General features: G+C 41.1%; 1 protein-coding gene across 1 annotated transcript in view; it reads right to left on the minus strand.

The window, feature by feature from the left end:
* Positions 1-25,664, minus strand: part of CACNA2D1 (calcium voltage-gated channel auxiliary subunit alpha2delta 1) — a 578,231-nt gene that overhangs the window by 25,153 nt on the left and 527,414 nt on the right. The window contains exons 33-36 of the mRNA XM_030217110.1: positions 18,531-18,683; positions 18,382-18,434; positions 6,729-6,784; positions 2,950-3,079 (exon numbers count right to left, since the gene is read on the minus strand). Of these exons, the coding sequence (XP_030072970.1) occupies positions 2,950-3,079; positions 6,729-6,784; positions 18,382-18,434; positions 18,531-18,683 (392 nt within the window). The remainder of the gene's footprint in view (positions 1-2,949; positions 3,080-6,728; positions 6,785-18,381; positions 18,435-18,530; positions 18,684-25,664) is intronic.

The raw sequence follows: 25,664 nt of genomic DNA on the forward strand, positions 1-25,664 counted from the left end.
TTAGCTAGACTATAAGTGTCTCTATTCTGTGTGTCTATATAGCAATGGGCACATCTAGAAATGCAACAGAAATAATTCGTTCCTTTCTTCACATTTAAACATACGAAGATCCATTTTTAGGTGTAGTATATAAACAGGAATTGAGATATTCAGGCTGGAACTTGTCAAGTTCTGCTAATACTGTAGAAAAGGATCTGCCAACGTAGAGCCTCTTCTAAAATTCATACAGAATGATATATATGGATTAACAGGAGCATCCATTTCACAAGTATCAATATCGAAAATATCAACAGGTCCTTCATGTCAACATCCATGTCTAAGAGTATATTGGTACTTCAGAACATAGAAGTGTTTGTGTGTTACTTTAGAAACCTACATATCAATATGTGCTTAATTAAGACCAGACCCTACATCAAGGGGGGGCAGCAGCTTCTCCTAATCCCTCCTGTAGAGTACTGCCCAAAACATAGACATCCTCCAGGAGCCGCTATAAATCCCAAAGGAACAAGGCTCTGCATTTCCCTTCTGAAATGGGGAATAAACATGTATTTTGGCCCTGCCCTAGTTCTTCTCTAGCTATACCCAAGTTACATCCCCTTGCCATGTGCATGTATTTGCAATCTGCACATGTAAATACCAGCTTTTTAAAATAAAGGTTTGATATTCACTTGTAAACATGCAAATTGTGACTAGAGCTGTGAAAATAACCATTGCAGTCTCTAACATTCCCAAACCTCCTCAGCTTTGGATTATACTTATACTGCCTGAACGAGAAGAATCACAGATGAGCATTTGTCTATTGCATATGTTTGATGTATTCCACCTTGAGTGAATTCCTTCAAAAAGGCGGTAAATAAAGCATAATATATAAATAAATACATACATTTTAGAAAGGATGTTCAAATTGGAATTTCCATGTCTCAAGTTGGAACACCTGAAGCTGCGCTAGGATCTTAGAACAGGACCTGCTCATTTACAATTTCTTCTGAAACATACGTTCATGTGCCAGTGATGTGCTGCGTGGACACCCATTTTATAAAAATAGACATTTAGTTTAATTGTGCTTGATATACTGCCCTACAGGGGACATTCAAAGCGGTGTACAATTAAAACTGGAAATAAATATCAACAAGGAAACACAGGAACATAAATGCCTCTGAGGCAGCTGTGCTAGAACATAAATAGTTATATAAAGCTATTTTAAAAGCATAGACATCTCTTAGACATCTATTTCTCCCAAAGGGATATTGGGCTGTGTGTCACAGCTGTCACAGAGCCCACTATCCCTTGCTCATTTCACTTTTGGGGGGCAGGACCTTCCCTAATCCCTCCAGTGGAGGGCCCTTCTGAAACATGGATGTCCCAGGTAGCAGATCTAAATCCCTGCATCTATCTTTTTGGATACGGACTTTTATTCCCCTTCCAAAATGGGAAATAAATGTCTATTTTTTGACTCACCCTATTCACACCTAAAACACGCCCAGACTATTTGGACTTTCTTCAGTTTTAGATATCCATATCCCAACTTGGCCGGGAGAGTCCACAGCAACCACTATCTCCTCCTTTCCCTAAGAGATCCTACGAATCTGGCCCACATTTTCTTAAATCCAGTCACAGTCCTCATTTCCACCACCTTCACTGGGAGGCCATTCCATGCGTCCACCACACTTTCTGTGAAAAAGTATTTCCTTAGATTCCTACCTGTTTACAGAGAATTTATTAAGTTTCTCCGACTTGTCAGATTCGAATACCGTTTCTGGCACCGGTATCCCACCCAAATCTTCCTCGGTGAAGACCAAAGCAAAGAATTGATTTAATCTCTCTGCTACGGCTTTGTCTTCCCTGATCACCCCTTTTACTCCTCGGTCATCTAGCGGTCCAACCGATTCTTTTTCCGGCTTTCTGCTTTTAATATACCTAAAAAAACTTTTTACTATGTGTTTTTGCCTCCAATCCAATCTTTTCTTCGAGGTCCTTCTTAGCCTTCCTTATCAGCGCTTTGGATTTGATTTGACATTCCTTATGCTGTTTCTTATTATTTTCAGTCGGTTCCTTCTTCCATTTTCTGAAGGATTTTCTTTTATCTCTAATAGCTTCCTTCACCTCACTTTTTAACCACGCTGGCTGTCGTTTGGTCTTCCGCCCTCTTTCTTTAATATGCGGAAAATATTTGGCCTGGGCTTCCAGGATGGTGTTTTTGAACAGCATCCACGCCTGATGTAAATTTTTGACCCTCGCAGATGCTCCTCTAAGTTTTTTTCTCACCGTTCTTCTCATTTTATCATAGTCTCCTTTTTTAAAGTTAAACGCTAATGTATTTGATTTCCTATGTATACTTACTTCAAAGCTAATATCAAATCCGATCATATTATGATCACAGTTATTAAGCGGCCCCAGCACCATTACCTCCCGCACCATATCATGCGCTCCACTAAGGACTAGGTCTAGAATGTTTCCTTCTCTCGTCGGCTCCTGTACCAGCTGCTCCATAAAGCTGTCCTTGATTTCATCAAGGAATTTTACCTCCCTAGCGTGCAGCCATGTTACATTTACTCAGTCAATATCCTAGGTCTCAAATAGTCACGGTTATATGCGAGTCTGAGCAGGTTTAAGCTGCCTAGAATCATAGAATAGTGCGGGCTAAATTTTTAAATAAATAAAATGATGCCATGGAGTAAACGTGCTGAGGTAGCCATGTTTTGCCATTATAAAATACAGCTGAAACATATACTTGGACACAATTTCTTTCCAAATCTGTAAAGCTCTTCATATTTACAAGACGAACCCTTCACTGATTATGTGTAATTTGCCAGCTACATGTGTAATCCCTGCCTAGCGTATATAAAATGACCTTTTAAATCTCCTTCAGTTACATTTATAAAGAATTCACAGTAATAATATTTTTGGTTTTGCTTGTATTACCATAAAGGTCCCAAAAGAAATATTCACCTTGAGCAGTTCTCACAGTCCAGAACACCATAAAAAGTTTTATTGCTGTTGTCAAAGAAATATTGTGTTTGCTCAGTTATGCAGCTTTGTTTGGAAAGGGCAACAGAGATTTCCTGATCTTCATAGTCAACTGTAAAATAAACAAAACAAAAAAAAACCCCAATCAAAAAAGGAAGAAAAACCAAGCGGTTTGCTAACAAATTTGTACGGTAAGATGACGTTATTATTTTCTCTTTGATCTTAATTAAGATCTAGCAAGTAAAAGAAGTTTATTTGCCACTAATCAGTATATTCATGTCTCTATATCCTACAAATTCTTCCCGACATACAGCCCAACTCATGTTCATGACATTTCTTTCAGTTTCAGGCCTCATCTATTCTCCAATATACATAACAGATATTCAAGAAAAAAAAAGACAGAAACACTGCCAAAATATGCTAAACATCCATTATTACAAGGGAGTCACTTGTGTTGAGTTTAAATCAAACTTTTGAAAATATTTGGCAAGATCTATTTTACCACAGAATGACAATTTAGCAAAAAAATATTCATTCCCAAGTAGGAAGATAGGTACACTGAATTCATTTACAATCTGTAATGTATTCCATCAAAAAGAGTAAAGAAAAGCCAGAGGGTTTGATCTTCGGAGTAGTTTCAGTGAGCTGGAAAGGCTCCTGCATGTTAAACCATTTTTATGGGGGGGGGGGGGGGGGGAGGTCATCAAGCAGCGTTAGGGCTTTAAGTTGCATTATTTGCCCCTTAATGTGACTTAAAAGGCACTAACACAGCTTATCCTTGCAGTATTTAAGTCATTGAAGGTTACATAGTAATGAGATGCAAAATATACAAATACATGTAATGCAGCTCATTGCTATGTAAATTCCACACCGTGACTAGTGGTGAACAGTAGGTGCACACTGCAAGTTGCATTCTGGTACTAAAATGAGAGTAAAATAACCCCAGTAGAAAGCTGGGTTCATTTTACTGCCTGGGAGCATTGGGTTGCTAAGCCACAGTAAAGAGCTTCTAGCCAAGACTGCTAATCAAGAGCCCCCTCATCCAGACCCCTCTCAAGTAGAGCGCCACCAACATAGAGTCCCCCTGACAAGACCCCACCTAATCCAGCTTCCCCGAAGTAGACATCATCTGATCAAGCCACTCAGTTCCAAAGGAACCCCCCACTCCCATGCCTGCACCTTAATCCCCTGGTGGTGTAGGGGTTCTCAAGGCAGGCACAATCCCCAATAGCTCCTGCCCTTCCAGAACTATCTATCAAAAAGGCACCCTAATGATAGTCTTGAACAACTACTGCTAGGGTCGCCATTTTGACAGATGGCACTGGAAAGGCAGGACCAATCAGCGACTGCTCCTGTGCAGGGAATCCCTAGACCACTAGGGAATTAAGATATGGGCATGGAAGTGGGTGGATTGAATGAGGGTCTACTTCGGAGACATCCTTGATTGAGGGGGCCAGATCAGGGGGTCTTTTACGGGGCTCTATGTAAGGGGGTCTGTATTTGGGGGCTCTCCTTGGGGAGTCTGGCCATAAGAGTCTCTTGACCAGGAGGAACCCAGATGATTATGGTTGGGAGTATCAGGCAGCAGCTTGGTGGCCCGATGTTCTGAGCCGCTAGAATAATGCTGCTTATGAAGTGGCTTCACAGCAGTTTTATTCATTTACCACTGTAGTCAGCAACCTGTGGGACTGTTCAAACTTCTTCTACTAACCTATAAATGTATTCACTCTGCTGCTCCCCAATATCTCTCCACACTCGTCCTTCCCTACACCCCTTCCCGTGCACTCCGCTCCATGGATAAATCCTTCTTATCTGTTCCCTTCTCCACTACTGCCAACTCCAGACTTCGCGCCTTCTGTCTCGCTGCACCCTACGCCTGGAATAAACTTCCTGAGCCCCTACGTCTTGCCCCATCCTTGGCCACCTTTAAATCTAGACTGAAAGCCCACCTCTTTAACATTGCTTTTGACTCGTAACCACTTGTAACCACTCGCCTCCACCCACCCTCCTCTCTTCCTTTCCGTTCACATTAATTGATTTGATTTGCTTACTTTATTTATTTTTTGTCTATTAGATTGTAAGCTCTTTGAGCAGGGACTGTCTTTCTTCTATGTTTGTGCAACGCTGCGTATGCCTTGTAGCGCTATAGAAATGCTAAATAGTAGTAGTAGTAGTAGACTGTTATACCACAGGCTGGCAATTCCTGTGGTACATCAAGGTGCAGTAAAAGCTCACCTTTTACCGCATCTTGATAGCTCCCTCTTCCAATATGCAGAGGCATTTAACCAGTCAGTGCCACTGAATATTGACTCCGACGACTGTGTAACAGCTCAGTTAGTGCCAGGGCACCTGTGGGTAAAGGCGGGGAGGAGACATGGGCACTGGCTTTATTCAGTGCTGATGTACACATCGCTAAGCAGGCAGGCGCAAAAGACATAAGAACATAAGTGTTGCCATACTGGGACAGACCAAAGGTCCATCAAGCCCAGCATCCTGTTTCCAACAGTGGCCAATCCAGGTCACAAGTACCTGGCAAGATCCCAAAACAGTACAATACATTTTATGCTGCTTATCCTAGAAATAAGCAGTGGATTTTCCCCAAGTCTATCTAAATAATGGCTGATGAACTTTTCTTTTAGGAAGATATCCAAACCTTTTTTTTAAACCCCGCTAAGCTAACTGCTTTAATACATTCTCTGGCAACGACTTCCAGAGTTTAATTACTCATTAAATGAAGAAATATTTTCTTTGATTTGTTTTAAATTTACAACTTTGTTGCTTCATTGTGTGTCCCCCTAGTCTTACTATTTTTGGAAACAGTAAACAAGCAGTTCATGTCTACCCATTCCACTTCACTCAGTATTTTATAGACCTCTATCATATCTCCCCTCAGCTGTCTTTCCTCAAAGCTGAACAGCCCTAGCTGCTTTAGCCTTTCCTAAGTTTTCACCACTTAGCTATGTGGGTGACAGCACTGAATATCAGTCAGCACCCAAATAAGCTTCCGGGTAGACAGCTATGTCCGGATATTCATAGCTGATGCCGAGACATGGCCTGGCATTGAATATCTGGGGTTAAATCTGCCCACAGCTTTCAGGAGATTGGTCTTCCATCAAGGTGTGTCTGCTCCTGGGTTTTTTTTAATGCAGTTCAAGATGAAATGAAATTGTTTGGGTCGATATTCAAAACAACTTAACCAATCAGAAATGGCTCCTGGCCAGTTAAATCGCATGTACAAGGTTAACTGGTCATTTTCAACCGGTTAGTGTTACTGAAAATGTCAAGTGCCTATCTCAAAACTGGCTACTTTGTGGGTGTTCCAGAGTCAGCACTTAATCAGCCAAGGTAACTGTATACATGGACAACATAAAGGTTGATCCTGTCTTTACGCCAACGCTTTAGCCAGCTCCACAAACTCAATGCTGAAGCCTGGAAATAGCCTGGCATTCTGGGCATAACCCTGACAGTGGTCAGCAAAGCGCTATGCACCACCGGCTGAATATCAGGCCTGTTGATTCTTCTCGTCCTGATGCTATCCTTGTGCTGAGTTTACAGATTCTGATCATCAGGTATTTGTTGCAGTTTCCTGTTGATCTTAGAGACACTCTTTCCCCTCTCAAAGACCCCTGGGATAATGCACAGGAGACTAAAGTGCTACCACTGAACCATTACGCTCATCTCCAATGACTGTTACACTGAGAAAATCAAGAAGATGCACATTTCATTAGAAATAGATTTGTCAAACCTGATGTTTAACTTACCTGCCTCTAGCAAATGTGGAAAGGTTATGCTCCATAACAGCTGCTGTAGTAGAGACCTACACGATAGAAAACATTTGCGTTACTGAACTTTTGCCTCCTCCTGTACATTATTCTCCAATTGTACAAATTTTGGCAACTTAAAAATGTTTGACATCCGTTCAAAGAAAATTGAAAAACAAACAATTATTTAGAGGGCCGCAAACTTGTTAACAATATTTCTAGCAATCTAGGTGACAACTACAGAAATTCACTGGAAGATTTCCATCACCCTCCCCCACACCTTTCCCCATCTCCTTAGCCAGCGGTGATCAGCATTTTGCTGACTGCCACTGACATAAACCCCTGGAAATTCAATGTCGGGCCACGTGCGGGTTCTGGTTTTGAACTTCCGGGTATACAGGGAAGTAAAAACATACCGGTTCAGTGCATTATTCACCACTTAACCAACTATGATGAACCTTATAAAGATAGGACTGACTTTTGCGTGGTCCTATTTCTGCATTTATCTTGGCCAATTAAGTGCTGGCTCTGCCCCCCGGAACGCCCCCAAAATAGCCAGTCTCACGTTAGGTGCTAAACAGACATTTTCAGCAGCTCTATCCAGTTCGCTGCTGTTGAATATGCCCTGTTAGCCCTGGGCAGGTGGCTTAAATGGTCTTTTCAATCATTTTAAATATCGGGCCCTAAATTTCAAAAATGAAATTATTTTCTCCTAAAAAAATGAGCTAATACAAAAGAAATTATTCTACTGTGTTTTAATAATGTTCATCCCAAATCCCTGTCTAAACAATATATCGCGATTCAGTTTCTTTTCACTGTGTTGGATTTGTGCTTCTACATTAATCGTTTATCTATTTACTATACCGTTTCAATTGCATTGACAAAACAGAACAGTTCTTTTACTAAGGCATGAACTAATCATTAGCCTGCACTAAAAACACTACTGAGCCTTTGTAAAAGATCCTCTATGTTAATGAAATAACACCATTGATATAAAGGTTGCTTTCATATACGAGTTCAGTCCAACTGTTGCTAGAACAGAGGAGAGCACAGTAGGATCCTGGGCATTATGGTTTTACTAGAGGTTGGACTTATCCAATCAATCTGAGCATTTTCTTTGACTGGATGACCACAGCTGAATTGGGTGAGAGAAGAAATTTCAGCGTTATTATCTAGAATGACACTGTGATCTTTTTATTGAGTGCTGACCCCCCCCCCCCCCCCCCAAGGTGCACCCTAGCATCAGGTAACTATGATTCGGATTATTCTTTTCAATGTGCAATACCTTGCATTTGTCCACATTAAACTTCATCTGCCATTTGGATGCCCAGTCTTCCAATTTCCTAAGGTCTTCCTGCAATATTTCACAGTCCGCAGGTGTTTTAACAACCTTGAAAAGTTTAAATTATATGGAAATCGGAATGGTGAGTGAGATGATTAAATTTGCAGATGACACAAAACTTTTGTCATCTGCAAATTTAATCACCTCACTCACCATTCCGATTTCCATATAATTTATAAATATGTTAAATAGCACTGGTCCCAGTACTGATCCCTGTGGCACTCCACTATTCACTCTCCTCCATTGAGAGAAATGACCATTTAACCCTACCCTCTATTTTCTGTCCAATAACCAATTCCTAATCCACACCAGAACCATGCTCCTATCCCATGACTCTTTAATTTTCTCTAAATCACTAGAGGGTATGTTCGGGGTATATTGAGGGTGGGGTTTGGGTGGGGTTTGAGCAGGGCCAGAATATGGACTTTTTCAGTGATGATGGAACAAAAGCAAATCATCTAGGGCTCAGATTGAGCCTCACTTTAATATTCCCTTATCTCTTGTTTGTCCTGTTTGTCTGTCCTAATTAGATTGTAAGCTCTGTCGGGCAGGGACTGTCTCTTCATTGTTCAAGTGTACAGTGCTGCGTACGTCTAGTAGCGCTATAGAAATGATAAGTAGTAGTAGTAGTAGATTGAGACGTTTTATCAGGACCTAATGCAAACACAACTAAGTCACAAAAAGGTACCCTAAACGACCACTAGAGGGATTAAGGCATAACACCCCCTTCCAGCTCCCCCAAAGATGTGACAGTGTCAGATGTGAAAGCTTCCGATTTTATGGTCATTTCTATTACAGTAGCAAGCTGGTCCCAGGAGTAGCCTTGTCAGTGCAGTGGACTGCAGAGAAAGGGATCCAGGTTCATATCCCATTCTAACTAGTACATGTGGTGGAGATTGTGAGCCTTCCAACACCCACAAAATACCAACTGTACTAATTGGACTGAGGGCTTTCGTAGTGGTGTACAGTTAGGTGCCGTAGGTTTAAGATGTTCCTGGAGGGCTCACAGTACAAAATAAGGGTGTTAAGGTGGGATTTATACCTGGGTCCCTTTATGTGACGTGCACTGCACTGACCACTAGGCTGCCCCTCTGCACTGCTAGAATGTCTGGGTGGTCAGTTTACTAGGAATGGTGCCATACAGCCATCCATGTGGCTTTCTTTTGTGCATTTTTCTCTAGGACATTTTTTTTAAAATGGTACTTAAAGAAATCCATACTGAGCACAAAATGCCTGGAAACTAGCAATTTTCAAAACAATAAAATAGATGTTTTTTTTTCCCGGTTTGAAAATTGCTATGTTCAGGATTAGCTCTGCAGATGTTTTCAGCAAAAAGTCTACAATTGGACTTGGGTATCACATCGAAAAGCCCCTCCACATAACTCAAGAAAGCAAAGGAAAAAACAGATGATCTGTAAGGGAAAGGAAGATCCTTATCTGCCATAATGTACTTTGTTCTGCTTATAAGTATGTGTTGTATAAGTGAAGGGATATTTAAATTCCACTCATGCAAAGAACAAGGAATGCAGATTACGTTACAATATACTGAAATTTGTTTAAAAAATCTATGCTATAACAAGGGAAACCATCAGCAGGTTTTATTTTACTCAGTTTTGTCTGGGAATTATGCAATCAGTAAGATTATTTCCAATTAGGGATTGCTGGTCAATTAATTCATAAATCCATAAATGCAAGAGTAACAGAGATAGGACAATGTTCATGTAACGTTCAAGAGTTGGGAACCCCTCCATTGCTGAGTAGAAGAGATGAGTTCAAATGAAATCGTCACAGCTCCTTCAGCTTTCCAGTCTTTTGAAAACTGTCATAATGAAAAGATTTCACTGTTTTTTCAACATGGAAGAGGTTATGTCAAATCCACAAGGGGGCTGCTTGGATCTATGGCTGCAATAAAGAGAAGCCCATTGGTTCTTCTTACTAAAATCTGGTTTTCTATGTACAGTTATTATGGACACAGGTGATAATAAGCATTTCCATTTGCTCTTCCGGACTAACCAAGTTGCAGTTTCTCTGAATGTAAGCAATAATGAATTAATTGCGCATTTCTTTGTGCCCTGGGGCAGCAGGAAAATGATATACTGCCAGCCCATCAGTTTATGAGTTGTTTCAGCCATATAGCCTGTTGCCTTGAAAACAATAGTCCTTCTGTAATTCAAAATATAGAAATAAGTTTGAAACTGTGCCCTTGACACAGGCCAGCTGGCAGAAGCTTGTGAAGTTGGGATTTATTTAAATGATTGCATTTATTGTTGGCTGGGTGTTTTATTGTTTTTAAAGGATTATGATTGGCATTTTGCCATCACAAATATAGTACAGCAGTGCAACTTCAAAGTGACTAAGTTGCATTCCTTGATTTTTACTCATTCCACACGGAATTTGATTAGGTCACTTGTACAGTTTATAACATATAGACCCATTTTACATAGAATATAGACATCAGAATCAAGAAGTCCAGGTCAGGACATCCTCAATTCCACCAGTATATTAGTAAAAGATACAATGTGGCAAAAATCAGGGGAGAAAATGCAGCAGCCTACATTGCTGTTCCTGGATTCATTCTACGGGAATCTGGAATCTTCCTAATCTTTGGGACCTGGCTTTGCCACTGTTGGAAGCAGGAAACTAGATGGACCACTGATCTGACCTAGTATGGCTACTCTTATGTTATGAATGCTGCTAATTATATACAGAGGTCGCAATGTTTATTCATGCGGGATTAAGAGGATAACACCCTTACTGCTTCCTGTAAAGGGCTGGTTGAGTTGAACACTCTTTAAAAAGCTGTACATGCCTGGGAGCAACTGTAGATCTCACATGGATCTATGAAATAATATGCATCATTCTCTTTATGAAATGGGGGACATGTGTAGTTTTTTGACCCACCCAGGCAATAACCAAACCCTGCCTCAACATGCCTCATTACAATTTCTATGTATTATGGACATCCATGTGTAAATTAAACCCATCTAAAATTACCATTTACAAGTGAATGTTGTTTCCACATGTAAGTGCTGGAATTTTCATGAATGTGGCTTCCAAAATAACCCCTATAAATTGTTCAGAAGAATCAAATACAAGTGATTTATGTCTGTCTGTCTGTCCATGGACACAATAAGTTTCTAAAAAGGGGACAAAAATTCACCAAATTTGACGTGTTGAAAAAAAACATTAACAGGCTTATTTTTGAAAGAGAAGGACGCCCATCTTTCCACACAAATCGGGAGATAGGCGTCCTTCTCCCAGAGTCGCCCAAATCGGCATAATCGAAAGCAGATTTTGGACATCCTCAACTGCTTTCCGCCGTGGGGACGCCCAACGTTCCCGGGGCGTATCGGAAGCATAGCGAAGGCGGGACTGGGGCATGCTTAACACATGGGCGTCCTTGGCCGATAATGGAAAAAAGAAGGGTGTCCCTGACGAGCACTTGGCCGACTTTACATGGTCCATTTTTTCTTGCAACCAAGCCTCAACAAGGTGCCCGAACTGACCATATGACCACCAGAGGGAATTGGGGATGACCTCCCATTACTCCCCCAGTGGTCACTAACCCCCCTACCACCCTAAAAAAATTTTAAAATATTTTTTCCAGCCTCTATGGCAGCCTCAAATATCATACTCAGCTCTATGACAGCAGTATGCAGGTCCCAGGAGCAGTTTTAGGGGGTACCGCAGTGCACTTCAGGCAGGCAGACCCAGGCCCATCCCTCCCCCTACCTATTACACTTGTGGTGGTAAATGTGAGTCCTTCAAAACACAACACAAACCCACTGTATCCACATCTAGGTGCCCCCTTCACCCATAAGGGCTACGGTAGTAGTGTACAGTGGTGGGGAGTGGGTTTTGGGAGAGGGGGTTGGGGGGCACAGCACACAAGATAATGGAGCTATGCACCTGGGAGCTTTTTCTGAAGTCCACTGCAGTGTCCCCTAGGGTGTCCGGTTGGTGTCCTGAGATGTGAGGGGGACCAGTGCACTATGAATGCTGGCTCCTCCCACAACCAAATGGCTTGGATTTGGTCGTTTCTGAGATGGGCGTCCTCGGTTTCCATTATCGCCAAAAACCGAGGACGACCATCTCTAAGGTTGACCTAAATGTTGAGATTTGGGCGTCCCCGACCGTATTATCAAAACAAAAGATGGACACCCATCTTGTTTCGATAATACGGGTTTCCCCGCCCCTTCATGGGGACATCCTGCGAGGACTTCCTCAGGAAAACTTGGGTGCCCCGTTCGATTATGCCCCTCTAAGGGTCCTTATACAAAGGTGTACCAAAAAGTGGCCTGCAGTAGTGTGGGCATGTGTATTTGATGAGCGCTGGACCATTTCTCCACAGCGTCTGGAAAAAAAAAAGAGGGGGATTGGGCCGGGAAATGGACGTGTGGCAAATCAAAAACCAGCGCACATCTATTTATGGCCTGAGCCCTTAACCCCACCCAGTGACTTAGCAGTAACCATCCAGCACACACCACCTGTCGATTACCGCCAGGAACGCCCCTATGGTAGAAAATAGAAAATTATTTTCTATTGCATGTTTTCGGCGCGCGAGAAATTCAGAATTACCATCTGAGGCACACGGTAGCAGGGCGGTAATGCCGATTTGGCACATGCTGGATGTGCGTAGGCTCTTACGCACCTTGTAAAAGGGCCCCTAATTGATTTGCACAGGATTAGCACATGAGCCCTTAAGTCTGCAACGTAGGTGATGGTAGGGGCTCAAATGCTAATTTTGTTAATGGCCGCATGCTAATAGCACATGGGATAGACTCGTGTAAGGGTGTACATCTTTGTAAAAGGACCTTTTAGTGAGATAAGCTTCAAACTTGTAAGTTAGAAAAACTAAGGACTCCTTTTACAAAGCCAAGCTAGTGAGTCTGGTGCAGCAAATGTGACGAAGCCCATAGGAATTTAATGGGCCGAGATGAAAAAGATGATCAGAATGACCGGGTGTATATGTGGATGCGAGAGAAACAACCTACTGTTCGTCAATAGTAGCATTTGAGTGTTCCTCGGATAAATCAGACAGTGGAAGTGATGAATCAACAGACAAAGCGGGAAGGTCTACTGCTGGGGACATAGATTCAGTGGAAACAGATATCAGTCGAGCCAAAGGAGACGTGAAAGGAAGGAATCAACACAATGTAAGACCAGATCTGCATTCCAGGATGGCTGAGCGATGTCAACAATAGTGAATATATCTTCTGAAACTCTTTTGGTTGTTGAGCTAGAAGTGCTGCAGTTGGGATTCGATTTGGTCCCAAAGAAAGTTTATTATCCATTTCAATTAAGAATAGAGTTCTAGCGTTTTGTAAGAAAATTACAATTGCAAATATACTTTGATGATAAACCATCTGCTCCAGATATATCAGTGATGAAACCTTTATCAAAATGGTATCCACTAGATCTGATAGATCCATATCGACATTTCATGATTTGGAATTGAGAGATCTTAAGACATTAGAAGAGAGGAGTTCTCACAAGAGCACGCAAATTTAACTAAGTCACAGTATGAGGCATTGACAAATCTGAAGATTTCGTCTAATTTAATAGGATAAGGGCGGAGCCATGATAATACAAGTTAGGAAACAATATGAATTGGAAGCAAGTACACAATTGTTAGATAATATTACTTACCATCTGTTGGACTGTGATCCTGCACCAGAGTTGAGAGATCAAATTAAAGCTTTAGTTATCCCGGTACAGAACAGTGGAATGTTAACAACTAAGGAGACACAGTTTCTGATAGAACAATATCCAAAAACACCTAAAATATATTTCATCCCTAAGATCCATAAAAATTTGGAATCACCACCAGGGCGTCCAATTGTGTCCACTAGGGACTCAATTTTGGAGCCTTTATCATAATTTGCGGACAAATTTTCAAGGGAAGAAGTAGTTAAATACCTTCATATCTGAAAGACACAGGGCATTTTTTGAGATTGTTGAAAGAGTTGGGGACTCTTCTGAAAAATATTGTGTTAGCAATACACAATACACTATACACAAAAATTCCACAAGAGGGAGCTATGGAAGTTATTATGGAAACGCCGCAAGCTCATCAAGAAGCACCTATACCCACTGACTTTTTAATGTCATTTGCTGAGTTGGTTATTAGAAGAAATTATTTTTAGTTTGATGGATTTTATCAACAAATACATGGTGTTGCTATGGGGGCTACCTTAGCACCCTCCTTGGCAACATTATATGTAGCCTGCTTTGAAAAAACAAGATTGTATCAAGCACTTGAGTTTGGTCCTGTGATCTTAGGGAAAAGATATTTAAATGACATTTTTTTTTTTTGTGGCAAGGCACAGAAGAGGATTTGGACAAATTTGGAATCTGGATTAATTCATTGGATTCGCAGTTCCAATTCACATTGAAGTATAGTATATTGCAGACAATTTTTGGATGTTCAGATATAAACGAGACAAATTATGTACTACCTTATATCGGAAGCCAGTTGAGAAAAATAGTTTTTCACATTTTTCTAGTTTTCACCCTATGAAGTTGAAAAAACGTTTACCAGTAAGTCAATTCTTATGCCTCCGCTGCATTATGTACTTCAGTAAAGGATTATAAACATCAAGCAGCATTTTTGTCATGGTGTTTCAACGATAGAGCCATTTCGGAAGCTTATTTGAAAGCTCGCTTCGCAAATAGAGAATTGCTTTTGTTAGACAAATCTTCTACTTCAGAACAGGACCTGTTAACATGTGCCTTACCATTTTTGGACAAGGCACAAACATTTGTGCAAATTCTTAGTTCACAATGGCATGAGCTGCAGTTCTATTCATGTTCAATGGAGTTCTCAGCTATAGCCTATAAAAGGAACCTTACGTTTGGGGAAATACTGTCTTATTAGAGATATGAAGTAAAACCTTCAAATGGTAGGTTGGAGAATCATTCTGTTTCTAGACATTGTCAATGGGGCGTGAGTTGGCCTTCACAGGTTCAATACGGAAACATCAACAGTCGGGTCGTACCATATAGACATATTCAATTACAGTCTGCAACAGTTTCAACGTGGTTTATCTGATAGAATGCCCATGAAATTGATCTACATAGGACGAAGAAGCAGACCAGTATGTTTAAGAATGAATGAACACAAATCTAGAATAGTTACTAAGAATGTGGAATCGTCGTTGGTATCACACTGGATGCTGAAAAATCACACTGTGAGAGATAAAAAAATGGAGGATATTAGAGTGAGTTATAGAAGGGTGGGAGGGTGGTAATTAAGAAAGGATACTCAATTATAAGGAACAACATTTTTTTTGTTACATTTGTACCCTGCGCTTTCCCACTCATGGCAGGCTCAATGCGGCTTACATATTATATACAGGTACTTATTTGTACCTGGGGCAATGGAGGGTTAAGTGACTTGCCCAGAGTCACAAGGAGCTGCCTGTGCCTGAAGTGGGAATCGAACTCAGTTCCTCAGTTCCCCAGGACCAAAGTCCACCACCCTAACCACTAGGCCACTCCTCCACTGTTGCTACTATTTGAGATTCTACATGGAATGTTGCTATTCCACTAGCAACATTCCATGTAGAATCTCCAATAGTAGCAACATTCCATGTAGAATCTCCAATAGTATCTATTTTATTTTTGTTACATTTGTACCCTGCGCTTTCCCACTCATGGCAGGCTCAATGCGGCTTACATGGGGCAATGGAGGGTTAAGTGACTTGCCCAGAGTCACAAGGAGCTGCCTGTGCCTGAAGTGGGAATCGAACTCAGTTCCTCAGTTCCCCAGGACCAAAGTCCTCCACCCTAACCACTAGGCCACTCCTCCACATTGGATATTTTTGTTGCAAACGGCTCATCGTAATGGTTTAAATGCAGAGATAGAATGGGTTTTGCTGTTATGACAACACTGAGCCAGTGTTCTGTTGTTGGTGGAAGAAATCAGCTAATGATTTAAAAAGCAGCGGTTAACATGCCAGCGCCATTTTAGATGGCATAACGCTGGTCGGCAACTGAAGGTGGATAAATTAAATGGTAAGGGGTCCATTTTTAAAAAAAAGATTAAAGGGGGTCCCGGAGCAAAATATGGCTACAAGTAATACAAACTAATATTTGAAAAGAGAGACTTAATATGTTCTTTTTTTTTCTAGGGGGTTTGTCCATGAAACAGCATTTGTGGGAAACGTGAGTCATGTCGGACTGTTTTGCCCCTGAGCCGACAAAAAGATAAGGGTCCTTTTTACTCAGCCATCCTGTAGACACGCTAGTGTTTTAAGCATGTGCTAAAAATTAGTGCCCGCTAACACTAGAGACACCCATATATTCTTGAGTGTCTCTAGCATTAGCACGCGCTAGAAATGCTAGCGCACCTTAGCAAACAGGGCCCTAAGTCTTTCAAGTCATTTCTTTATTACAAGTTATTTGCTTTATGAAGAATGTTGTTTTCAGTCTTTGTGATACGAATACTGTGCACATTTCTTGTAAACCACCTAGTTATAGGTGGTATAGACATTTTTAAAATAAATAAATGTTTACAGCAGTAAAAGTTAAAAGATACATAAGCAAGAAGACCGATGACGACTTTAGTGCATAATTCTTAAAGGCATAAATTTGAGAAGTCTTTCAGTTGCACCACTGAGGTCTCTGTAAAATCTTTACTAAAACTCCTAAGAAATCGATTGTGACACCTCTGGCAGAGTATTCCATGGTTTATGTCTTTACTAGAGTTGAGAGATGGTTTTTGCAAATATTATTGATGTATATCATTTACAATCACTGCAAGTTTCAAAATGTAACTACACACACGTCCATTTCAAAAACTGGTGCAAAGACCAAGCACAGAAGACATCCAGGAAGCTTGAAAACTGCCCATTATAGTCCAAAATAAGATTGTGAAAGCCCATATTTTAACCAAGAGATTTATAATTGATTATCATTTCATCAAATTATAGGAGGCCTAGCCAAGGTCATAGAAACATTATAGGGGACAATTCTTGTAGAGATACCGTTTTTTTTTGTCCTATTTGGGGACTTTATATTGAGCGAAAGAGTTTTGCATTCAGGATTTACATCATTGAGCAATGTCTGCCATGTCAACAGACAAGCGTTGTCTTGTTCTTGAAGCGTTGATTTTTTTAAGCTTAGATATTTTTTTATAAAGAATCTCCAAATGTAAATGCCGTAGATGCTTTGTAATAAATTAAAACAGTTTTCAGTGATACTTCTTCTTTGATCAACTCCGGGTTAATGGGGAAAAATTCAACAATGAAAATGTGTTTCACGTTCCTATCAGGGAGCAGAAGACAGGGTCAAAATGTCAACCAGCAAAGACAACACAAAAAAAGCACAAAAAGGCCTTCAAGACTGGAACAATCAAGAGATCTTTAATAAACAGACCAGACATGGGCAGTGTTTCGGTGCACAAGCAGCTGCGTCAGGGGTCAATTGGAGTAAAACTGCTCAAATAAATAAAAAATAAACAATCTTCAGATAAGAAAGCAAAGGTCCAGTCAAGCAGAGCTTAAAAGTGCATCTTGGAGCACCACGTCTGCGTTTGTTTGCCTGAAGCCTTTTTGACTTTTCTATCAGGCATGAGGAAAATCTGAAACAGGTTCAAAACCATCCAGTGTATTCACATTGAATTTTTCAGAAACCTGAAGTGGATTTTGGAACATTAATTTTTTTATTTTAGTTATTTTTGTTACATTTGTACCCCGCACTTTCCCACTCATTGCAGGCTCAATGCGGCTTACATGGGGCAATGGAGAGAGTTAAGTGACTTGCCCAGAGTCACAAGGAGCTGCCTGTGCCTGAAGTGGGAATCAAACTCAGTTCCTCAGAATCTCCAATAGTAGCAACATTCCATGTAGAATCTCCAATAGTATCTATTTTATTTTTGCTACATTTGTACCCTGCGCTTTCCCACTCATGGCAGGCTCAATGCGGCTTACATGGGGCAATGGAGGGTTAAGTGATTTGCCCAGAGTCACAAGGAGCTGCCTGTGCCTGGGAATTGAACTCACTTCCTCAGTTCCCCAGGACCAAAGTCCACCACCCTAACCACTAGGCCACTCCTCCACTCCAACATTCAACAAAAATATTGGAAAAATAAAAACACTGAACTTGTGTATCTTATTTGACATTGTCCAGATCTTTGGAGAGAGCACAGATTTGCTGTTAAACCTTTTCGAAAGATTTCTACTCAGTGCTCTTGATATATGAATATAGAAGGGACTAACAATTTAGATAAGGAATTGGAGATAAAAGCAGTGATATTCTACCAAAACCTAGTTTTTCTGAGAAAGGAATTTAATGTCGATTGGAACTTACCACGCAGCGGCAGAAGCCCACCAGCCTATGTTTAAAATGTCTGCTATTGTAGGCTAGAAGATATGAAATAAAAGAATTAAAAATAAGCAGGTATCCAAATCTACATCACATCATCATATTCAATTCCAATCTCGTGCAAAGACTCGTACCACATAGACGGAGCGTGGACCAGCATCTTGTGTTGGTTCCTTGCCAGGGTCACACAAGGACTGGTAGTCATAGGATTTGTTAAAAGCATACAGGGAAACATCAATGAGTTTTCGCATAAGGCTGGGATCAATCTCTCCAAAGAATTTTCCAATCTAAAAGAGAATAAGTCAATACTGTGGGCTGAAGTACTTGAAAACAGTGTTTTACACAACCACACAGACTAATATCAAATACTTCCAATAAGCAAACTCGATGATTTATGTAGTCACTCAATATACCGCTAATCACATTTAAAAAAACCCCAATTTACATTCTAATAAGCAATAGTTAACAGATCATGAAGGTAGGAGAAACAAAATAGAAGGACCAGTGAGAGAGAATGAGATGGAAGAAATGGGGAAAAAGGCTTAAGGATTACAGGATGTATGAAAAAGTAGTGATGTGCTCTTATTTTGAAACACATGCATTAGGATGAAAAAGCACCACATGGTAAGTGCAAAGACTAAGAGGTGAGTGCACGAAGCATGCCTAGCATCTGCCCTACATTTACCACACAGGGAAGTCAACATTTACCACAGGACAACACATTACATGCAGTGGCAGTGCAGAATCATGGAACGTGCTGCAGATTCATTAAAAAATATACATGAATTAAAAACACCAAATAGCTATGGTGGAACACCCCGACATCTGTTTCCCAAAAGGCATGGTCCACTGCTGCTACTTGTGATCCAAAATCCAAATAAATAAAAGGGGTATTGGAGGCATAGCAAAGGCATGGATGTCTTTCTCACAGGAACATCCACATTTTGGAGAGAGAGCCTTCACCCATACTCTAAAAAAAAAAAAAAAAAAAAAAAGAAAGACATCCCTGACGAGCACGTTTTCACCTGGACTTGTATTTTCCTAAGGTTGTAGGTGGCAATTTATTTAAGGTTGTAGATGGCTATTATACACGCAGCTTGTCTGCATGTATGAAGCCGTCTTTGGCATGTGCAGAGCAGCCACGCATAATGCTTGGCTGCTCTGCACTGGCTTCCCCTCCTTAGAACGGAAATCGTGTGCAAATGAGCTAACAGTAAGCAGCTCATTTGCATGTGATTTCCTTCATGCATGCCCGTTCCTTTCCGAATCGCTATGGGATCGGTAAGAGAAGGCCTTTTCCGTTCAGTTAGTGCATCAGTTAGTCCACTGCAGTGCCCCCTAGGGTGCCCGCTTGTTGTCCTGGCATGTCAGGGGGACCAGTGCACTACAAATGCTGGCTCCTCCCACGACCAAATGGCTTGGATTTGGTCGTTTCTGAGATGGGCGTCCTTAGTTTCCATTATCGCTGAAAACCAGGGACGACCATCTCTAAGGATGACCACCTCTAAGGATGACCATCTCTAAGGTTGACCTAAATGTTGAGATTTGGGTATCCCCGAGTGTATTATCGAAACGAAAGATGGCCGCCCATCTTGTTTCGATAGTACGGGTTTCCCCGCCCCTTTGTGGGGACGTCCTGCGAGGACGCCCTCAGAAAAACTTGGGCGCCCCGATCAATTATGCCCCTCTATGTGAGAACCCTCCAACACCCCCTCAGTCAGATCCATTCTCCCAAAATACCTGACCACCAATCCGATCTCCCCTGCTCTGCACCCTCCAAGATCACCCCCCCCCCCAAAGATCAGATCCTCCCAAAAAGTCCCCTCTGTCCCAATCTGTTCCTCCTGAAGTCACCTAAACTCAAAGGTTAAATGCAGCCCCAACCCTTTATAAAAAATCCTTTCCTAAGATCAAACTGGTCGGCCGAGAACCCCACAACTTACCTAGGGCTATCTCCTGATGGACTAGTGAGATGAAGTGGGAATGGTCTCCCCCAGCTCCAATGTCATTGGGTCTGGCAATAAAACGCGCCTGCTGACCTCTAGTGGTAGTCTTGTAGTACTACCACTAAGGGTCAGAAATTACCCTTATATGGACACTGGCTTTAAGTGAAGCTGCACAATCGGTACTGCTCTGTGCACTAGCTGTCACTGCTGGTCGCTCCTCCAACCTACCCACATCATATCCCTACCTTTGTTAAGCAGCTAGCATACATTTTCTCCAGTGCTGGTTGTTTTTAAGCACAGTAGACATTAGCAGAGATCTGCCTAAAACATGCGGTAGCTGCTTAACACACCTTAGTAAAGGCCCCAAAATGAAAAACAAAATACAATGGGCTTCTTTCATTTCATTTCAAAATGACCCCCCAAAAGAAAAAAAAAACAGAGAAACTCCTTCTTTAGTTTAATGTTTAGCAAAAGCTAGAAAATGTAACAATATTAAAAACTAAAATAAATAACTAAATAAAAATAAAAAGAAGAGAAAAAAATAAAACAAAAGACAAATCAGTGTCAGACAGATGTAGAGAAGGAAGGGAAGAAGAGGAGAAAGAATAATTTAGGAAGAAACTGGCACAAAAAAGTAGAACAAACTTGGACCAACCTAAATTAGAAAAGTGCCCAGACCAAAAAGGAAGCAAAAGGAAAAGCGTATTTTCAATTTTTAAAGACTAGAACGTGTCAGCTCTCGGAAAGGTTCATGTCTTCTCTTTCTGTATTTTGAGGAAACACCTTTCTGTTTCTTTTTGCCAGCATTGCACTGCTCACGGAGGGTGATTCTATAACAGGGCCAACTTAATTCAGTTCCCAGAGGTGCCTGCTAGGAGCCTAATCAATACAGGAATGTAGGCGTCTACATTTCTTTATAATATATGGGAATAACTGGGTATATAAGAGCTTATGGCACCTAAAGGTAGGTGACACTGAGGTGCGTCAAAGGCACTGCTGATTAGGTAGCGCCTAACTGCAAGGGGAGTACATGTAGGCGGGGCATGGGAAGGCCATTGGCATGCCTCCTTGTTACATGCATTGAATTCTATAAATTATTCATGTCCCTTGTTGCACTTAAGCACAGGAGCTTATGCCTGCCACTGACATGGCGCAAGAGTGCGAGCCTAAAGATGGGCGTCAAATGCCATCGTACACTAGAATTTTACAATGGGAACTTGATGCACAGATGCCATTATAGAACTGAGGTTAAGCGCACAGCATTGAGGCTCTTTAGCTGGCATCAATAAATAGAATCTCCTTATTAATATTTAGACCATAGAGTTGGCGTGAGTGTCATCATCTAATGCTGAAGATTTGCATGTAAATTCCAGTGTTCTATAATTTATGAGTGTGACTGGGAACTCTGTCCGCCCCCTTACAAATATTCAGTAGCTATGTAAAGTGGTATTTTCAGAATAGTACTAGACAGAATTCTGGCATGTACTTGAGTCTGTGCACACGTGTACACAACCACCTTCATTCTAAACCTTCACGCATGTAATGGGTGCACATATCTATCTTATCTACCTATATGTTCCATCTTTGCTTACACCCTGTTAAAATGTTTTATTGTATATTGTGTTGGCATTGTAATGTAGTATACTATGCCATACTTTGTATTGTTGTTTAAATATTTTTACTGCTGTAATTGTTTGACTTATTCTTACTGTACATCGCCTTGAGTGAATTCCCTCAAAAAGGCGGTCAAAAAAATCCCAATAAATAAATATTGTCCCTCAGAGGGGGTAATTCTTTGACTGCACACCTCCATTTAGGTGCCCTTAGACCGTGGTGGAGGAGGAGCCTACTCCACAGCAGAATCTAAGAACCTGGCGTCCCTTAAGATTGCCAGTGTAACCCAGGATCTCAATACCTGCACTTGTAGCACCTAAAAGCAGCAGGGACACATGTCAACGAACAGTATTCCATAATTTAGATGTATACATATACCCCATCCCCCAGTTATGTGGGTATTTGCAGGATAGCTCTTGGGCACACGTGTGCACACATACATGTGCATATGTCATTATTCCAAACATGTACACAGGTGTCATCTGCGTGTTTATTATTTATTGAATTTATTATACCACACTTCTTGCACACAAGACAATTCAAATTCTATTTTAGTAGAAAGTAGAAAAGGATGCCATTGATTGTAAAGAATAGGGACAGGAAGAGAAGAAAGCAAACAGAATAGTGGAAGAAAAGACTGGCATTCAGTGGTTTGGTAATGGAAGAGGGTTGATGCAGCCATTAGGCTAGATAAGGTGGAACACCAACCCAGGTTTTGGTCAGGATCAGCCTGTTGGTTTTTAAAGCTGTTTTACGTTTGTGAGTGCCTAGATTATACTATTTCCCATGTTGTGACTATACAAGTTTTTTATTTGCATATTTGTTTATAATTTGTGGCTCTTCATTCTATATTAGGTGAGGGTCTTCCCGTGTTCTGTGACTGAGGTAAAGGATTTTGTTACTGTCTAATTCCTGTGTAGGGGTCTGTGAGGAATCTCATTTCTTATGTTTCCCCAATAGGAGGAAAGTGGGTGTTCTAGGACCCAGTGCAATATTTGCAGTGCTGCCTTTTCAGAGTTAGGTTCTTGCACTTTGAGTTCTAGCAATTAGTATTGTTCGTATGCTGTTCAGTATTTATATATTTTGAAAGGTTATGGTCCTAGCTTCATGGTTGGGGGGAATGCGGAGAGTAAATTACAGACCCGAGAGTTGTGAGGCTTATATAGAAATTCTGTATTGACTCCAGAAGACATCATTGAATGATAATTTAACTACATAAGTACATAAGTATTGCCATACTGGGAAAGACCAAAGGTCCATCGAGCCCAGCATCCTGTTTCCAACAGTGGCCAATCCAGGCCACAAATACCTGGCAAGATCCCAAAAAAGTACAAAACATTTTATACTGCTTATCCCAGAAATTGTGGATTTTCCCCAAGTCCATTTAATAACGGTCTATGGACTTTTCCTTTATGAAGCCGTCAAAAAACTTTTTAAAACTCTGCTAAGCTAACCGCCTTTACCACATTCTCTGGCAATGAATTCCAGAGTTTAATTACACGTTGAATGAAGAAAACGTTTCTCCGATTCATTTTAAATTTACTACATTGTAGCTTCATCGCATGCCCCCTAGTCCTAGTATTTTTGGGAAGCGTGAAGAGACGCTTCACATCTACCCATTCAACTGTGCAGCTGAAACTGAGGTTTCTTTAGACATAAAGGGATAGATTCTATATATGGTGCCTGAAAAATTTGCATGGAATAAAATTTCCATGTAAATGCATTTTTTTAAGTGGCACCTAGATTTAGGCACAGCATATAGAATATGCTTAGAACTGCGTGCATCCATTTACACCAAGAGAATGTGGCATAAATATCGCTGCACAGTTGTAGATGCAGAGGGGCAGGTGAATTTTAGAACGCCCACGAAGCGTCCATTTCCCAACTCATAACCACACCCCTTTTTGGTTCTGCACACTAGCACTTAAGTGTTGTGCATTACAGAATATGCTTAGTGAGTTATGCGCATAGATTGTAATTATTGACAGTGCTCATTATTACTTGATAAGTGTTGTTAAAAATGCTGATTGGGTTGTTAAGCCATTAAGTTATGCGCGTTGTTATAGAATACACTTGGGTCTTGACGTGAAGCACTAGGCACAATATATAGAATTGGAGCCATTCTTGTGGTTATCATTTATAGCTAGTTTAAATGTGGGGAGGGGAGAGCTGTGATGCGGGTGTGATGCATGGAAATGTCACTTTTGCTTGCCCCCTTTATTGCATCCCCAAATACTTCAGTCTAGAGATGCTGCCATTGGTTAGCAAATGATCTGCTAAACCTACTAAAGTTTCCAGGCTCTTAATGTGCCCAAATCCATGTTCATGTCGTTAATTTTAAGATAATTATGTTGCTAAAAGTGTTATGGTGAAATGGGTTTCTTGATGATATGATTCTTTTTCCTTTTTACATTATTATTTCCCCTAATATAATACAGCATCACAAATATTTTGCTGGAAACAAAGATTCTACTAAAGCCTTTATTCCTGCTAATTGGACTAATTATTAATTTATGAAAACCCTGGTTTCTCAGAAAGTTTTCTGCTCTCCTGTGTCTGTGACCACACAAGGAAACAGAAGTAAAATTAATACCTAACATGGTTTTTATTGCTTTCTTTTTTCCCTTCATTAGTGACAGTCATAATGATAATGAGCAGGCACTGACTATAGGTCAAAATAATCTCAATGCCCTGGTACAGTTGATCTGTAAACAATTATCTTAATCACAAAAACATTTCAAACCTATTAACATAGGGATGAATCAGGAGAAAGTCAGCAGCTTAGTGTGGTGCTCCATACTTCGAGGTGGTTAAGAAGAAATGCAGGCTGAGGGTCTATCAGTTGTCTGTGAGTTTCCAGCTGTTCTGACACTACAGATCTTAGATCTGATATCTCTTTAACTTCCGACTTACAGACCCCCTCCCCACCCCCGCCACATCTGTTCCTGGAAGAATCACTGGATCTAGAAGCAAGAGCTCAATGCAAGACACTGGAGTTCTCAGGCTGGAGAGGGATGAAGTCCATGTCTGTGGAGGAAGTTTTCCTTTTCCGGGTCATCGAGTTACAGGCGCTGCATCAGCAGGATCAGCAACACTTCTGGGTATGGATGCGGCCACTGTTGGATCTGATCACATCATACCTTATGCTATGAGATTATCTTGTTGGACAGACTGGATGGACTATACAGGTCTTTATCTGCCATCATCTATTATGTTATATATGGAAGCACGCCATTGTTGGTGAAGTTCCAGGAATGTCGCTACAGAAACCTTCAGAATTCACGCTAGAAGCAATTTGGAACACTTACTGATATGAGTAAGGTGCTTTTGGCGCAGACTGCCATTGTTAATACTAATCTCCAAAGTAATGCTTCTACATTAACTGCACTTCATATCAGTGGCGTAGCTAAGGGGGGGCCACAGGGGCCTGGGCCCCCCAAAACTGAATCTATGTCCATGGGTTGGCTGGCAGGGATCCCCTGCCAGCTGAAGCATTTTTTCCAGCTCTGCTGTATTTCCTACCCTGCTCGCTCTTCCCCTCACATCCAGCACATGCATTTTAGTGAAACTGAGCATGCCGGACATGACATAAGGGGAAGAGAGAGCAGAATTAGAAAAGGTTCTAAGAAGGGCAATGAAAATGATAAAGGGGATGGGGACGAGTATGGATGGGCTGGAGTGTAAATTTCAAGGGGCTTCGACATTAGC

This window comes from Microcaecilia unicolor, chromosome 10, assembly GCF_901765095.1.
Source record: "Microcaecilia unicolor chromosome 10, aMicUni1.1, whole genome shotgun sequence".
In the NCBI taxonomy this organism is placed as follows: domain Eukaryota; kingdom Metazoa; phylum Chordata; class Amphibia; order Gymnophiona; family Siphonopidae; genus Microcaecilia; species Microcaecilia unicolor.